The sequence below is a fragment of the Cibotium barometz genome, chromosome 38 (genome assembly GCF_041138505.1).
Source record: "Cibotium barometz isolate CiBa-2024 chromosome 38, ASM4113850v1, whole genome shotgun sequence".
Taxonomy (NCBI): Eukaryota; Viridiplantae; Streptophyta; class Polypodiopsida; order Cyatheales; family Cibotiaceae; genus Cibotium; species Cibotium barometz.
Window position 1 is genome coordinate 9,838,622 of NC_141083.1, and position 17,710 is coordinate 9,856,331.

The window sequence follows — 17,710 nt, forward strand, 5'->3', positions numbered from 1 at the left end:
TGGATGTAAAGAATTCCTTCTTGCATGGTGATTTGCAAGAAGAAGTATACATGTCATTGCTAAGGTTGTAGCAAAGGGTTGGTCTTTACATCAAATGGATGTAAAGAATTTGGCTTAAAGCAGGCACCCAAAGCATGGTCAAATGGATGTAAAGAATTCCTTCTTGCATGGTGATTTGCAAGAAGAAGTATACATGTGATGCACATGCACATCCAAAGTTTATGTACGAGTTACACAAAGACTTCTATGGCTTAAAGCAGGCACCCAAAGCATGGTCAAACAAGATTGGGGAGTATCTTGTTACCATTGTATTTTAGATATCCAATGTATATTTTTCACTTTATCTAAAAAAGATAGATAGAGGGATCATGCTATTAATCATTTATGTGGATGACTTTATTATCACTGGTGATAGTGATGCTGACATACATGATGTCAGGAGGCTTTTCTTGGGCCACTTCCACCTCTAATCTTTGTGACTCAGCAGAGCTATATCTGGAATTATTCCCCTCATCTTCTTATATGTCTTCTTCCTTTCCCCTTCTTGATTTCCTTCATGATTTCCTGGGTCTCCATCAATATAGCCTTCCCCTCTTGCATATCTTCAGCTATTAGTGTGGGTTGTTCTAGGTGGCAGCAGTGCCAGCTGTGCAGTGCTCCGCTCGTTCGGGCTTTGGGAGAGGCCTTTTTGCTACATGATTTAGAACTTGTGTGAGTAGGTATGGGTTACAAATTTTGGATTGGTGGGCCTTTAAGTAGTCCTCCATCTCTCTGTGGACATAGTAGGCCCAGTCTTCCTCTTTCTCCTCATGTACCTTTGCAATTCTGTTCAAGGGTACCATGTTATATCTATTCACGGGCTTCACTTGCATCATTAAGGACATGGCTTTTTCCGTAGCCTCATCACGGATGTTTTTGTACTCGGTGCCATTTGAGCTGTACTCGGCCCCATTTGAGCTGTACTCGGCCCCATTTGAGTTGTACTCGGCCCCATTTGAGTTGTAAGAAATTTTCTTTAGCATTGCGTCTAGGGACAGTTTGTCGATGGCATGGGCGTGGACCTTGACTGCGAGCGAGAGCTGCAGAGCATCCCATATGAGCTCTTCTGTGATGAGGAGTTGCTCTGTAGTGCCGTCAACCTCTGTGATGAGGAGTTGCTCTGTAGTGCCATCAACCTTGGTGATAGTTCCCTTTTTGGTGCCCTTATCGTAGGTCTTGAGGGTATTCGGCCGCCGCAGAGTTCTGTGTCGATACTTCTTGGGAGTATATGTGCCATTTTCCCCAAGCCAACCTTGTCCAGCTTTGCTTTGACTTCGGCCATCTCCAGAATTTGGAGGCATTCGGGGATGTGGTAATGTAGGGCTACCTTTCCATGGGCTGTGAGGGCTTCTTTGCTGATGATGGCCCCATGGAAGGCCTGGGCATAAGGGCCCAAAAAGTTCAACTTTGAGACCCTCAGTGGCCTCTTTTTCTGACTTGCTGGGGATCCAATGGTGTTGGCTTGAGTTGCAGCTAGGGTCTCGAGAGCTTCTAACTCTGAGGCCGACATCTGTACATGAACAGCACATCAGTCTTCCGACCAATGGGGTTGATATCATCTTTTCTTCTTCTTCTTTTGTCGGTTAATGGGTAATTGGTTAGTTGAATTGAGGAGTGTGTTAGTGTAGGAGCAATCATAGGGTGTGTTAGTAGACAGGTGAAGGCTGTGGCGTTAAGGTGCAGGGTTACAGTGGTTTCGTGAACCTGTAGGCCGTGAAGTTAGGTTCCATGAAACATTGAGGTTTCGTGAAAAAGTGAGGTTTTGTGAAAAAGTGAAGTTCTATGAACCTTTGAGGTTCCGTGAAAAGTGAGGTTCCATGAAAAAGTGAGGTTTCGTGAAATGGTTAGGTTTCGTGAGACGATGAGGTTCCATGAAATAGTCAGGTTCCATGAAAAAGTGAGGTTCTGTGAAAAAGTGAGGTTCCATGAAATGGTTAGGTTTCGTGAAACTGCGAGGTTCCATGAAATAGTCAGGTTGCATGAACTGTTGAGGTTCCGTGAACTGGTTAGGTTTCATGAAATGGTTAAGTTTCGTGAACTGTTGAGGTTTCGTGAAAAAGTGAGGTTCCGTGAAATGGTTAGGTTCCATGAAAAAGTAAGGTTTCGTGAAATGGTTAGGTTTTGTGAAACTCTGAGGTTCCATGAAACATTCAGTGTCCGTGAAAAAGTGAGGTTCCATGAAATGGTTAGGTTTCATGAAACTTCGGGTTCATAAACCGAAGGTTTCGTGAAACCACAGGGTGATAATATCATGAATCTTTAGTGAAGGTGCCGTTTGTTTATGAGGGTTTTCATTTTTGCTTTTGTTGTTAAGATGCATGTGAGGATAACATGGAGAAATGTTTTTAGAATAATTATGATGTATGTACAATAAGCAGTGCCAACAAGATTTTGATCAATCATGAAGATCAAAAAATACAAGAAGAAAAGGAAAACGAAAAGAAAAAGAATCAAGCTCCCACACCTCGAAAGGAGACAATCGATTAAGCCCAAAATCATCCGGGATGGAAGATGCACATCAATCAAGAGTGGAAGCGACGCGAAATCGAAAGTAAAGGTCACACGATGCAAAATGACGAAAGAGGAAAGGAATTGGATTTTATAGCTGTCGAATAGGGCGGCTGCCTTAATGAAGAAAACCATGTGGTATTGCTTGATTGGCCCATGAGAAATTACCGTTTCACGGCATGAACGTTTTTGAATTGGTTCACAGCGTGAACCTTTGTGAATCAGTTCACGACATGAAATGTTTTGAATTTTTTCACGGCGTGAACCTTTGTGAATTTGTTCACGTCATGAACCTTTTTAAATCATGAATGCATAAGATCGATACCTTCTAGTTTTTTTTTTCATGCTCAAGTAGTCAAACATGCACAAAATGAGTGAATGATACCCTGCTTACCTTGTACCCATTGTGCAACCATTGGACACCCTTCTATTTTACTGCCATGAGAACCAAGGGGTCAATTGGGCCCTTTTGGGCATTTGTTGATGCACTCATTTTAGCTCTATGTGGGAGTTTTTAATTGTTCCTTTCACCCAACTGAACAATGTTGTTACTGTGCCTTGTGGTGGAGGGTTTCTATCTGTTTCCCTTTGTTGTGAACTTCTTGGTTTTTACCTTTAGGTTCCCTATTTATAGCTCTGTGACCGGAGTGGCTGCTGTCATTGTTTTGGCAATTCCCAGCATATTTTGCTGAGTTGTCTTCTTCCTCCACACAAAGGTTGACGAGGTTCTTGTGCTTGGGTTGGGAGTTGAGGCTATATGCTTGTTCTACTCTCTTTTTTATGACTTGAATTGCTTGTGGTGTTGGCCATTGAGTGGGGTTTGGGTACCCATATTGCTGTATTGCCTTGGTAGTATCCTTTGCTCGCGAGACGAGTAAGTCTTTTCGGACACATTGCTTATGGAACCCTTGAGGTCTATTGGGATGCTTGGAGTCCTGCCAATCTGTTTGTGTCAGCAAGGTCTGACTTTTGTGTGGTGTTGGCCATTGAGTGGGGTTTGGGTACCCATATTGCCGTATTGCCTTGGTAGTATCCTTTGCTCGCGAGACGAGTAAGTCTTTTCGGACACATTGCTTATGGAACCCTTGAGGTCTATTTAGATGCTTGGAGTCCTGCCAATCTGTTTGTGTCAGCAAGGTCTGACTTTTGAATTTTTTATATCATGTGGTACCCATATTATTCATGGTGTCTTTCTTATTATGAGGTTGGTTTTTAAGTTGAATCTTGGGCACCCACTTCTATGTACAGTTAGATTTTGGGTATTGTGTGTGCGAGCTTCGTGGGACTGATGCTTGTTCTGTTTTAAGAGGTGTTGCCACTATATTCGATGTTGTTTATTCATCGTTTATGATTTGTTTTCCTCTGTTTGTCAAGCTCCATAAGGGTATGGACATCACCCGCGCTCAACAATGCTGTCCTCTCTTGCCATTGGATATTGCATTTACTGGCACAGATCCAAGATCGTCCCCCCAGAATCATTTCCTCTTCCATGGAACCTGCACGCATGACAAACACCTTCCCGACCAAGGAATCATTTTTGAAAATCCCTCAGCTTTCGTAGTTATCAAGTGAACACTATTTACTTGCGCATCAATGGGTTTGAGGCGTGGTCTATCTAATGCTACCCAAGTTTCATACGAGATCAAGTTATGACTTGAACCCATATCTATTAATGCAATGCTTGTTGCATGTCCTTTAGCTATAGTAAGTCCCACCTTGAGTCGTGCTGGCTCAATGTTTAGTTCCTCTTCGTCTAAGAGAGTCACGGAAGCCATGTTTACATGTATCAGCCTCTTTTGTAGTAATTGTTTAGCTTTGGCCTCCCTGGCCTTAGCTTCTTCTTGAGCTTACTGGATTTTTTCATTTGTGAGTTGTTTCTGTTGTTTTAAGAGATGTTGTTTGCAAGAGCATCTCTTGGGTTAGTGGTCCAAAATATTTTTTTAATCTACTTCCATTGACGTAACCCTCCATTTGTATGCCGTCAATTGTCTCAATTCAAATAGACCCCTGAGGTGTGATCTCCGATACTCGGAATGGTCCTAGGCCTCGGTATTTGATTTTCTTTTTCCTGGTGCTTCCTATACCATACATGAGGACAAGGTCCCCCGTTTCCAGTTCTTTTTGTTTTAGATTTTTGTCGAACCAATGTTTCTTGCGTAGTTTTTGACCATGAGTCCATGTGATGCTATTAGCCTGGTCTCATTAAGCTTTTCTAAGTCAATTAGCCTTTCAGCTAATGCATTCTCCGTTAAGCATTCTTGTACTACAATCCTTAAGCTTGGGACTAGGTATTCCATAGGCATAACTACTTTAACACCATAAGCTAGATGAAAGGGAGTGTACCCCGTCGCTACCTTATATGATGTTCGATATGCCCATAGGGCTACTGTCAGCTTATGTTCCGAGACCGTTCGCTTCCAAGGTTTTTGTCAAGATAGTACAAGATAGTACAAGGTTTTTGTCAAGATAGTACAAAAAATTTTGTTTGTCCTCTCTGCTTGACCATTGGCCTATGGATAATAAGGTGATGATTTCTGATGGACCACTAAGAATCCCGCAAGTAAATGATCAATCACCTAATTAATAAAATGTGAGCCGCGATCACTAACTAATTCTAATGGGTAGCCGAACCTCGAGATAATTTTTTCATATAAGAATTTTGTTGTTGTTCGTGCATCAGCTCTCTTTGAGGCTCTAGCTTCTGTCCATTTTGTGAAATAGCCCGTGGCCACAATCACGTATCTGGCTTGGGAATGAATGTGCTGCTAGACTAATGGGTCCAACAAAATCTACTCTCCATTTCTCAAATGGTTGTCTTACAATAATAGTGGTGAGCGGCATCTTATCCTTTTGTTATGGGATAGCGAAATGTTGACATTCTTCGCACCTTTTGAAAAATTCTATGGCGTCACCAAGTAACAAAGGCCACCATAGTCTTGCTTGAAGCACTTTTCGAGCGGTGATCTCTCCAGCAAAATGCCCACCTGCTATCCTTGAATGAGCTTCATCCAATATTGTGATGAACTCATCTTCTCTAACGCATCTTCTTAGCACATTATCTTTTTCTTACCTATATAGTTCTCCCGCAATCAATTGATAAGGTGCAGCAAGCTTGATAAGCCGCCACATTTTATCTTTGTTCAAAGGTATTTCCTGCGAAAAACCGTGAGCTAGATAATCTGAGATTTCCTTGCTCCATTCGGGTACCATGTCCAACTTAAACAAATAAGCATCAGGGAGATCATTATCAACACCAGTTGCTGGTTCCCCATTTGGAATTCTTGACATAAGGTTGCCTAACACATGCTATGTTCCTTTTCTTACCGTGACTGTAAAATCGAATTCCAATAATAATAGCACCATCATGTGATTCTCCCCGTGGTGCAAGGCTTATTCACCAGGTATAATAAGGCTTGATGGTCCATGAAGAATACAAATTTGTTGGCCAAGAGATAATGTCAATATTTCTTGAGGCGTAAACCATGGCTAATCCTTCCCTCTGTGGTAGTGTAGTTCACCTTTGCATGATTTAACTGACGACGACTAGTGAAACAAACTGGCTAGTCCAATTTGAACTCACTAGGCTAGGCTAGTACACAACCAATAGCAAAATTTGATGAATCAATATGCACGTGAAATATAAGATCCCAATTAGGGGGTCGTAGAATTGGCGCGGCGCTAGCCAATGCTTGCTTCAGTCGATCATATGCTTCTTTGCATTCCTCAGTCCATTCAAAAACAATGAGGAGCTTGTACAATGGTCAGGCTATTTCAACATAGAAAATTATGAAGCGGTGATAATACCCCACATGGCCCATAAATCTTTGCACACCTTTGTAATTGGTGGGCGGTGGCAGCTCCAATATCAGCTTGACCTTGCTATCATCTATGGATATACCATTCTTAGAGACAATGTGTCCCCATATCACACCATGCTTGACCCAAAACTGACACTTTAAAGGATTCAAGGATATACGATATAATCGACATCGCTCTCAAACACTTTCCTCAAGCACGCCAGATGGTCTGCCCATCGAGAGTGTGCACACAAATCGTCAATGAATACCTCCAACCACTTCTGTAAGTAGTCCTTGAAGGCTGTGCACATCAACCGTTGAAATGTTGCTAGGGCATTGGTGAGGGCATAACCTTGTATGAAAATGTCCCCCACATTGTATTGAAAGCTGTCTTATGCTGGTCCTCTGGTGCTATGGACACCTGATTTGTAACTAGAGAATCCATCCAAGAAGCTGTAAGCTTCTTTCCCACTCACTCTGTCCAAAACATGTTCCGTATAGGGAAGTGGATAATGGTCTTTCCTAGTGGATGCATTGACCTTTTTAAGATCAACACATACCCTAAGTTTTCCATTCTTTTTTGGCACTATTACGATTGGTGACAACCAATCCATATGTTTGATTTCATAGATGAAATCCGCAGCAACATGAGCTTGTCTGTTTCCTCCTTTACAATTGCCGCATACTTAGGATTCATGTGGTATGGTTTTTGCATGGTTGGTCTTGACCCTTCCATGATTGGAATCATATGTTGTACTACCTCAGGTGGTACCCCCTTCATCTCCTTGTAATTCCAGGCAAAACAGTCCTTAAATTCCTTAAGAAGAGCGATGAGCTCATCTTCTTCAGCCGAAGTCAAGTCCTTAGCAATGTATACGGGTCGAGCTTTCTCCCCTGGTCCCGCAATATCCACTTCCTTGACTTCTGCTAGGCCATCGTATGATGTGGACAACTCATCCTCCTTAACCCTTGTTGCCGTCAGTCGGACCACTTTCCATTCGTAGTATAGGTTTTGAAGTGGTCGGGTACTGAGAGCAAGTCTGGTTTGTCCTCATTTTCACTTTTGGTTTTAGTCATGATCTTTCTAGCCTCACGTTCTGCGTCTACCAAGGCTTTATTGCGTTTTCAATGCCCATCTTTTGTAAGCTTGGGTGTTTCTAGCTCTTGAAGGGTGACTTTCTCCTTGTATCTTCCCTCGTGCAATATAGGAAATGGAACAAGAAGTTAGAGTTGTTTTTTGAACTCGGGCATGGATCTGGTTGATTGGCCTTGCTAGTTCTTAACGAATGAGATCATGGAGACCTAAGTAATAAAGTTGCAACAGCTGACGACGAAGAGTCAATGGAGGACGTCTCGCGTAGCAAGGTCATCTGAGGTCTTGACCAGCCTCGGTTCGATTTAAATGATGAGCTTCCGGTATGGTGGATGAAGGACCAAGGAAGCGGCCTGTGAGTGAAGCGCTAGGTGACCTACGAAGGAGCCTAGAGGGTGCTGACCATACGGTGCTCGGACTCTGGATCACCGAAGATACCCACGCGTGACTACGTTAGAATAAAATATCATGAAGGAATCGCCTATGTCTGCTCGATGAGGGAAGTTTTTCCAGGTTCGATTTTGGAAGAACCAAGGGATTAGTCTCTTGTCCAGGTATCCATGGGTGAGGCCCCAAGTAGTGAGAGGCTAAGAAGTGCTACTTCTACTGCTAGCACCCCGAAATTCGTTGCGCGGAGGGGGCAAGGATCTTTCAACGTTTCTTTACCTTAGATGAGTACCTAGCCAGAATTAACCATCTTAGTTTATATCCTCCACATAGAAAGTTTATAATAGTAGGCCAGTACCAATATTTTCATTGATGGAGATGATGAGATCAGTGTAAAGGGAATATAGATGAACAACTTGTATGAGCTTTTGGCATTTGTAGTCCAGACCGATTGTCCACACTGACTTGAGTAGCAACAAACTTTGTCATGAGAGATATGGGAATCTTAGACCCATTCAAAGATGTAGAAAGGTCCTCATCCCTGATAAACTAACAAGAAGTGAAAGAGAAACCCATGCAAGGCTAAGAAAAATTACCAACAAAAGACCCATATCGCGTGCTATAACAATGGTTACCCAAGAATTTGCTAGGAGCCCAAAGCTTCTAAGATGGCTACTCCATATCTCGGTTTTTAGGAATAAGGCCTTGAGCCATCACCATCCACACAAGCCTTGTACAAATTTGTTTCATCAACCCAAATGGTGTGATGGCTTGAGAAGGTGCTCTTGTAGACGATAAGAAGCTCAATTATAACTAAAAAAGACACAAGAACTTTCTTGTGATGTGCAAGATGAGCACATCGAAAAGGTGGATTTAACCTCTACTCCAAAAATTGGAGTGTCTCTCCAAAGAAAACCTCACAACCTCTTAAGTGAGTAGAACCACAAGAACATGCATTCAAATATGATGAAGCAATACAAAAAAAAATGATTCAATCTCTCTCCTAGCCCGTTGCAAACAATCTCTTACAAGAAAATAGGAACTTCAAAGATGGCATCAATGTAAGTGGCTTGGAAGAGCTCCTTCTTTTACTACAGCATCAAGTGGAGAACATCATAGACACTTGTCTCTCACACATCAATGTGGATGCACAATTCTCATTGGCTATCAATAACCCCAAGGTAGAATGATCCACCATGCTAACAAGCTCTTAAATTGGTTCATCAACTTGTGTTAGTCATAATATATTTATGCCTAAACCCTCATCAAGGGTAACATGACCCTTATGAACATTTTTGTTAGTCATAATATATTTGTGTCTAAATCCTCATCAAGTGTAACATGACCCTCATCAACGTTGTGCTATTCATGATATACTTATGCCTAAATGCCTCATGTAGGGATAACATGACCCTTATGAACATTTTTGTTAGTCATTATATATTTGTGCCTAGATCCTCATCAAGTGTAACATGACCCTCATCAACGTCTGTGCTATTCATCATGATATACTTTTGCTTAAATGCCTCATTTAGGGGGTAACAAGACCCTAAATGCCTCATTTAGGGTAATATGACCTTCAGCCTTTTCTTCAAACATGGGGTTCGAATCTTGGTGGTGTAGGCATGGCGTGGTTTACTTTTGCGAGACGTAGCCTGGCATGGCTTGGTTTACTTTTTTCTTTTTTTGCTCACAAAGTAAACTCGACGCCTATTTCGACGCACATATCAACGACGCTACCAAGCGTGAAAACTAAGCGTGGAAAAACAATGATTCTCTTGTAGTGTTTTTCCTTTTTTGCTCACAAAGTAAAGGCAAGGGCGACTTAGAATTTTGTGTCGCACTCTTCAACCAAAAAAATGTCAAACATAGAAATTGAATCCATGACGACATGCACGTAGAGCACCACCACATCTAACCACTAGGTCACGTGATGTAGAGTTTAAAAAAACCAGATATATTTACTTCTTCGAGTTTTTGATAGCCAGTTGCCAGTCGAAATCCCCTGGACGTTTACTTTGTCCGCCATCCCCATAACTTCTTCCAGTTTCCGATAGCCGGCCGGAATCCCCACCTCGGCTGTTGCTCTGGTTGGCGTTTAGTAAACCAACTCACATCACCTCTCGCGATTCATGCCCGGGCTTCTCCACCTCGATCCCACCACCTAGGCTTCATTTAAGACGACAGAGTACGTTCAGACACACAGCAGTGCCATATTCTTACACGGGCAAATTACACCCTCCTCTCTCTTTTCTCTTTCCCAGAGGGCAAGGAAGTCTCTGTGTCTAATCACAGCAGCAGCAGTGATGGGGACAAACGAATCTCTCTCTCTCTCTCTCTCTCATGGGTATTCACAGTGCAGCAAAGAACTCGACTTCCTCTCTCTCAAAATGTCGTCCAGGTTTTTCTCTCTGTGTGCATTTCAGTCCCCAGCGTTCCCTTTCTCACTCCTCTTGATGGTTATGGGAGGCGGGGGTACTCGGGAAGGAGTGGAATGCAAGTGCTACACATACGTGGGAAGCACGTGGACATAAACACGAAAACCCTTGAAATGTCCAAAGGTCAACCTTACCGGAACCTTCACATTTTTTAACATTTAAAGGAAGACAAGTGTAACAAAGAAATAACTGGACGGTGTACGGCAATAAATATTTCAGAAAATACGTGAATATGTGATGTAGATAAATGTGTTTTTAATAATTCTAAATTTTTTTTTCTCTCTCTTATGTCAACATCTGGCAAAGATTTTGTGAGAGAGTACAATAAGCAAGACCCCAAATTTCCCCAACCTCCCAGAACCTCCTCCTCCTCTCGGGGAACCTCGTGGCAGCTTTGTGAAACTTTTCCTTTAAGATAATATATAGATATATAGATACTCTTTACCATTGTGAGACTCTTTCTCACACATGAAATACCGGTGTCCATGCACACAAGTGGTACTGTTAGAAGAGTGTGACCAGGGAGAGGAATTTGTTGAAACATTGTCAATGTAGATGCTTAATAACAGCAGATGTTGATGCTTGTTCATGAATTTGGCATCGACTATGAAGAAAGGCATAGAATCAAGTTACAAGGGTTATGAAGATAGTCATAGGATCAAGTTACAAGGATTATGAAGATAGTCATAGGATCAAGTTCCAAGCAAGAGGAGTCTTGTACAGGAGCGTAAATTGGACATAATTAAGAGCATCTTTAATCCCTAATTCATTGAAATATCCTCCAAAGAGCATGGAGGCATTTAGTATCTAGTAGCAAATTAGCACAGCCAATCATATGCAATCACATAATCATCATTTCAACTTGGTCAAGAAACTCTCTCTCTCTCTCACTCACACATATACAACACACGCACACGCAAGCACACACACAAAGGCATCAATCCTAATAGAAAGAATTAGGATAAACCAGTTGGCCGCAACTTGAGCAAAGACTTCAAGTCCCCTAATACTGCATGTCTGACAGATTTATGATTGCAAGCTTGCTCATCAGTTCTGCATACGGAAGTCGTAGGGATCAGGTTATAGCCAAGGGGAGTCTTGTAAAGGAGTGACAACTGCCTTAACTTGAACATAATTGAGGACGCCTTGAATGCCTAATTCCCTCCCAATCCCACTCATCTTATATCCTCCGAAGGGCATGGAAGCATCAAGTACGTGGTAGCAGTTTATCCACACGGTCCCTGCACGGATGGATCTCGAAAGCTGATTTGCCACATTGATGTCTTTGGTGATAATACCAGCAGCAAGTCCATAATGAGTATCATTTGCACGCTTTACTACCTCCTCCAAAGTTCTGGTTATGGCAACACACAAACAAAGGTGTAGGAGGATTAGAACATTGAGACCTTAAAACTCCTTTTCCAATAAAAAACTAACGGTAGGAGGATTAGAACATTGAGACCTTAAAACTCCTTTTCCAATAAAAAACTAACGGTCTTCACACATCAAGAACAGGCAGGCTTCATGCGTAAAGCTCGTAAGGGTCCCTATACATGGCCTGCCTAGTAGAAATCTAGAATGATAATGCCCATTCCATGGTTATAATGAGTCCCCAAAGGCAGGTCGCCATCTGATGGATAGAGGCATGAACAGGCAAGACTGTTCAACAATCCCCCTATCCACACCTAGATAGATCAGACTATCAAAGATTCCTCAAGCCCCTAAGATGAACTTTCAAGTCTTATTTTTCATCATATTGGTTTATCAGTAATAAACTTGTTGATTTTGTTTCAATTTTTCTTCTATGAGCAGACATAAAATGCAAGCAAATGCAGAGAACATACTTAAATTTCAAGACCGACATCACTGGTCCAAAAATTTCCTCTTGGGCAATCTTCATGTCATCCTGATTTCAGATCAACAACATAGGGTTGATCAATCCTCAAACAAACAACTTAGTTTGGCTTTTTAAAAAAAAAACCTACTAAAAACTACCATATTGATTCTCTCTCTCTCTCTCTCTCTCTCTCTCTCTCTCTCTCTCTCTCAGAGACAGTGTGCGTGCATGCACTCTCTCGCACGCGTACCCACATTCACATCCTTGTTTCAGATCAACAACAAAGGGTTGATCAATCCTCAAACAAACAACTTAGTTTAGCTTTTGAAAATAACCTACTAAAAACTAGTACACTGATTCTCTCTCTCTCTCTCTCTCTCTCTCTCTCTCTCACTCACACACACACACACACACACACACACCCACCCACATTCACTGCCTATTCGCCCGCCGCAGAACTAACCAAATGAAAAGCTAAAGTTATATCCCCAACATAACGTGAACTGAACTGTGATTGTAACCCCATGAGAGTCTTACCCTACTTCATGAGTACTAATGAACTAGCTTTAAATCACTCATTTTTTTCTTAACAATGAGGTATGTCTTTGACAACAATAATTTATTGGTTGTAGGGAAAAGAAAGACTATTCAGATCATATTTTGTGCAAAACTATCAGTTGAGAAAAAGGCATTGATTTCCATGATTTTACCTGCACATCAGCAAAGACTGTGGGCTCAATAAAATATCCTTTGGTTCCAACCTTATTTCCCCCAGTTAAGAGCCTTGCTCCATCATTCTTGCCACTCTCAATGTAGCTCAATATCCTATTGAACTGATTTTCATCCACCTGCCAAAACATTTGTTTAAAAAAATAAGACAAGGTTACCATTTCAGGGAGATTAATTAGCTCTCATTGAATTTGCAATCACCTGAGGACCCTGCTCAACATCACTTCTAAAGGGATCACCCACAACCCTCTTTTTTGCTCTTTCGGTAATTAATTTGAGAAATTCTTCGTATATGCCTTCTTGCACGAAGATCCTACTACCTGCGATGCAACATTGGCCCTGCATTGCACCACATTTGGCAATAGTGGACGGTCATTTTTTGAGTCCAGTTACTTGAAAAACATGTGGAGGAAAAAAAGAGAGGCACATTAATATTTTGAGAACTGTAGATAGATGATAAGTGATGATATAATGGTTACACTTGAAAGAATGCACCCGTGCAGGGGATGCATCATGACCGTCCAAGTTTGATGGCCGCCCATAAGTCTTGGACGGGTAATCTTGCCCCCCACCCGTTCCCAAGGGAAGAGTTTTATGCATATCCAGCTCAGACAGAATGTAATGAAGCACATATATGTGTGAAAGATAGTGTGAATAAACATGTACATGTATCAGTGTAATGACCTTACCATGTTCATAAATAGAGCATAGTGAGCTAACTCGATGGCCTTGTTAAGGTCAGCATCATTGCAGATAATGAGAGGTGATTTGCCACCCAATTCTAAGGTCACCGGCTTCAAATTACTCTTCGCGGCTGCCTCCATTATGAGCCTACCGACTTGAGTTGACCCTGTAAAAGCAACCTGCAAATAAAAATAAGCATTATAAACGCTTATCAATGGAAATCAATGTAGTCTGTATGCATGTGCGCCCTGCACGCGCATGCCTGCATGTGTCTATATATGTGTATGTCTGTAGCTATGTGTGTACGAATGTACTATGTAAATACGCATGTGTATGTGCACACACATTTTTATATTCACTATACTGAAGGAACATTGAGAGAGGCACAACTTAAGGTCTTGGCTATGATCATCAAGATTAAGCATGAACAATAAAGACTAAAATCTCGCAATTTAATCATTTGAGAATTGAGTATGGAATACAACATCATAGGTTTTACGAAGACATTTTTTTGAAAATTTTACAGAAATATATTTACATAATTGGTATTTTTATGTGATCTGGGAAAAAGGTTTATGAATATCCTTTGAACCCATGTGATGGATGGGTAGGAGTTTTTTGCATTAAACACCACAAATGTTTGGCTCACCTTGTCAATATCCATATGGCTTGCAATGGCGGCACCGGCAGTATGCCCGAACCCAGGGAGAACATTCAACACCCCTGGTGGTATTCCAGCCTACAAAAAACATTAGTCGACTACTTAATACCCACAGAAAAAACACAATCATACATCACAGAAATCCATGTTTGTAAACAAGGAATTCGAATATATATCGGCATCAAGTATGCACCCACCTCTTTTGCCAATGCCGCAATATACAGTGCTGTAAGCGGGGTCTGCTCTGCTGGCTTTACGACTAGTGTGTTTCCGGCTATGAGAGCAGGTGCGGCCTTCATAATAAACATCAACAAGGGGAAGTTCCATGGTATGATAGCACCCGCAACCCCTATGGGCTCATAAAGCGTGTAGGCATGGTATGGTCCATCCAACTTGAAGGTGTTGCCACTTATCTTGTCTCCCCAGCCTGTGGGCAAGATAAATAATCATTTGCAAATACATCTTGCTAAAAGGATCAGTTTTCCATTTTGCATAGAAATGACCTCTTCACTGGCCAGACATGATAAGCAAAGCTCCAGCAAGTTGCCTGATCAAATGTGTATTCATACGCATGTACAGTAAGGGCGTAAACATAAAAATAGAAACGTACCATATATGCATGTATAATGCATGCATAGGGAAGAGAGGCACACATCTCTTACAATAATAGGATATGCATATCTACATATATACATGCATTTGTAAATGTACATACGTGTATTGTGTGGCATATGTGCGTGTGCCTATACATGTAGATGTAATACTCGCTGATGCCACAAAATTGTGTTGACCAAAAGGGGTTTCCTGGTGGAAACTGTTGTTCACAAAGAGCACTCCCAACCTGACATGATTGCCAACTCTCTGATGTTTTTTTTTTTTTAATGCCTCCGACCTTCCCAGGCCATCCAAGTAGCAGACAAAATGAGTGTCTTTAGCATATTGGCTGTGCTGAGCAGTTTCAAATATGCAAACCCACCTAACACTCTTAACAGCTATGCCCTGCAACTTTGGAGGCAGGAGACCCTGCTGAACCCAGCCTAAAATGTGAATGTGTATGTGCAGATGAATATGCATATTTATATGTGTATTTAAATGTATAGGTTTATGTGTATGTGTAGATGAATATTCATATGTATATGTTTCTTTTCTTTTGTTGAGAGATTGAGATACTAGCGATTGAACCGCAGACCAGCACTTCGACAGCCTGAGTCAATACCACTCGAACTGGGGACCCACTAACTGTATGTGAATATGCTGTGTATAAACATATCCATATGTATATGAGAATACATAGGTATGTACCAAGGGGAAAGCGGCGTAAGGAACAAATGCATTTTCAACTCGATGCACAAGAATTATTACCATTGAAGTTGCTTTGAAATTGAAAAGCAAAATGGAGATGGAGGCATACATGAGTGCATGCAATTGAAAATCAAAATGGCATATATAAGTGCATGCATGTATGCACCATGTTTTAGGCTATTCTTTTGCACCAATGACTGCAAGAGAAGAACCGTGAGTGCTTACAGGATATACATACATATATATTTACCTGCAAGAGAGCGAAGGAATTTGGCGGAGACTGGCACGTCGCCGTATTTGGAGGCCAAGAAGGGCTTGCCATTGTCCCAAGTCTCAAGGGCAGCCAACTCCTCTGCATGCTTTTCTATCAAATCTGCCCATTTGCTTAAAACACAACTCCTACTCTGCTCATAAAACAGAAATATTAATATTGATACCATAGTAGTAGAAAAGAAAAAACTGATAACCCTATCAAATTGCACTTGCCCATGCATGTACTTAGCTCATAATTATTAATTACAGTGCATAAAACTACATAGAACAAAAATATTAATATTAAGACCTTAGAAGAAGATTTTTTTTTAAAAAAAAACTTGCAACCCTATCAAATTGTGCTTGCCCATGCATGTACTTAACTCACAACTATCAACTACTATGAATAAAACTAAATATATGCCCGATAAACACAAACATGATCATATCAAACTAAACAAACAAACAAACACAAACACACATATACATATACATATGTATATGTGTGTATATATATATATACAGATGTATGTATGTATCTATATGTATATGTATGTGTGTGTGTGTATGTATCTATATGTATGTATATGCATGCATACATGCATACGCAGGTACATACTTTATATACATATATACATACATACATATATATATATAATATATATATACATATAGGTGCATGCATGGGTACAAAAGAATGTATATGTATATGTGTATGTATATGTATATGCATGCATGCATACGTATGTACTATACATTATATATATGTATATGTATGATACATACACATATATATGTGTGTGTGTTTATAACAATGATTTAAAATCATTATTAAAATCCGCACTTTTAAATCATCGTTAAACTCTAATTCAGACTAAACTAGAAAAAAATTTAGAAAAGATTTCTTACATAACCAGTCATCCTAGGCCATGGCCCTTCATCAAAGGCTTTCCTGGCTGCTTTGACTGCAATGTCCACGTCATCCTTGTCAGCCTTGGCCACGCTGGCAATCACCTCTCCCGTTCGCGGGTCGTACGTGTGGAAGCTCTTGCCTGCATAGTAAGAAATGTCATTAATTAATGCATTAAGTACAACATAATTAAGAAAACAACCCAAATTTCATCTGCACTGACTGCAATTTTTCTCTCCTAAAAATTTATTTATTTAGTTATCACAAAGGGTGTATAATCAACAAGTTTACGCACTGATTATGGATTTAACTCGAGCCACCTAGTTATTCCTATTTTTGGGTTTCTAATTTCCTCTTCTTTGTTGCCAACAAAAATCCATTTTCTCATGTTTTCTAGAGGTTCCGAATAGGAAAAAAGGAATCCAATTATGGGTCTATTTTCACGCATTTGAGAAATGTACACAGATCCAATAATTAAAGTAGTTAAATACATTTGGCTCTTGATAAACCGATAAACTTAATCATTGATTAAACATTTGAACTCGAAATAAAAACCGTAACCTGATACAGCGTCTACAAAACTTCCATCAATGAACAATTGCGTGTACTTCACTGTTACTGGAGCCTCAATTACTGCTAATGAAGGATCCATTAAGCTTGATTGAGAGCTAGGTTAATAGCTTGATTGGAAGAGACTGCTGGCAGCGTAACCTTTCAGCCCGTTTTCAGCTATTAAATTATTACGTTTTCGACTATTTAATCTTCGGCATCTCGATGCAATTTTGTATTTAGTGGTGCTATTTTATACTGCTAAAAATGCGTCAAGCACGTGGAGGAGGCTGGCACTTTATGGATCCACGTGTGGCGCACGCCCTATCTCCTTTTGTGATTGTCAAGGTGTTTGTTCCCCTATTGAGTGGTTGAATTTAGGCCGTATGATTTGCTTGGGTTTGGCTCGTCCTTCAAAATTTACCTGCACACACTTCCTAATTAAGGATTAGACTCTTCCCTTAAGCTTGATTAAGAGTTAACAGCTTCATTAGAAGAGAAGTAATTATTACGTTTTCGACTAT

General features: G+C 40.8%; 1 protein-coding gene across 1 annotated transcript; it reads right to left on the reverse strand.

Annotated features, from left to right (window-relative positions):
• Positions 1-11,083: 11,083 nt before the first annotated feature.
• On the reverse strand, positions 11,084-17,415 carry LOC147616328 (aldehyde dehydrogenase family 2 member B7, mitochondrial-like). Its single transcript, XM_086777393.1, has 10 exons — positions 17,199-17,415; positions 16,637-16,779; positions 15,726-15,879; positions 14,371-14,600; positions 14,162-14,251; positions 13,518-13,691; positions 13,030-13,167; positions 12,810-12,947; positions 12,107-12,168; positions 11,084-11,616 (listed from the first exon to the last, which is right to left on the reverse strand). Exons 1-10 carry the CDS (start codon positions 17,287-17,289, stop codon positions 11,343-11,345), a joined length of 1,494 nt encoding a protein of 497 aa, XP_086633519.1. The 5' UTR covers positions 17,290-17,415; the 3' UTR covers positions 11,084-11,342.
• Positions 17,416-17,710: the final 295 nt, after the last annotated feature.

Coding starts and splice junctions, on each gene's coding strand:
- LOC147616328 (XM_086777393.1), bottom strand. CDS start 17,289: ATGGATCCTTCATTAGCAGTAATTGAGGCTCCAGTAACAGTGAAGTAC. Junction 12,948..13,029: donor ATGTTGAGCAGGGTCCTCAG/GTGATTGCAAAT, acceptor ATGTTTTGGCAG/GTGGATGAAAATCAGTTCAA. Junction 12,169..12,809: donor CAGTCTTTGCTGATGTGCAG/GTAAAATCATGG, acceptor ATCTGAAATCAG/GATGACATGAAGATTGCCCA.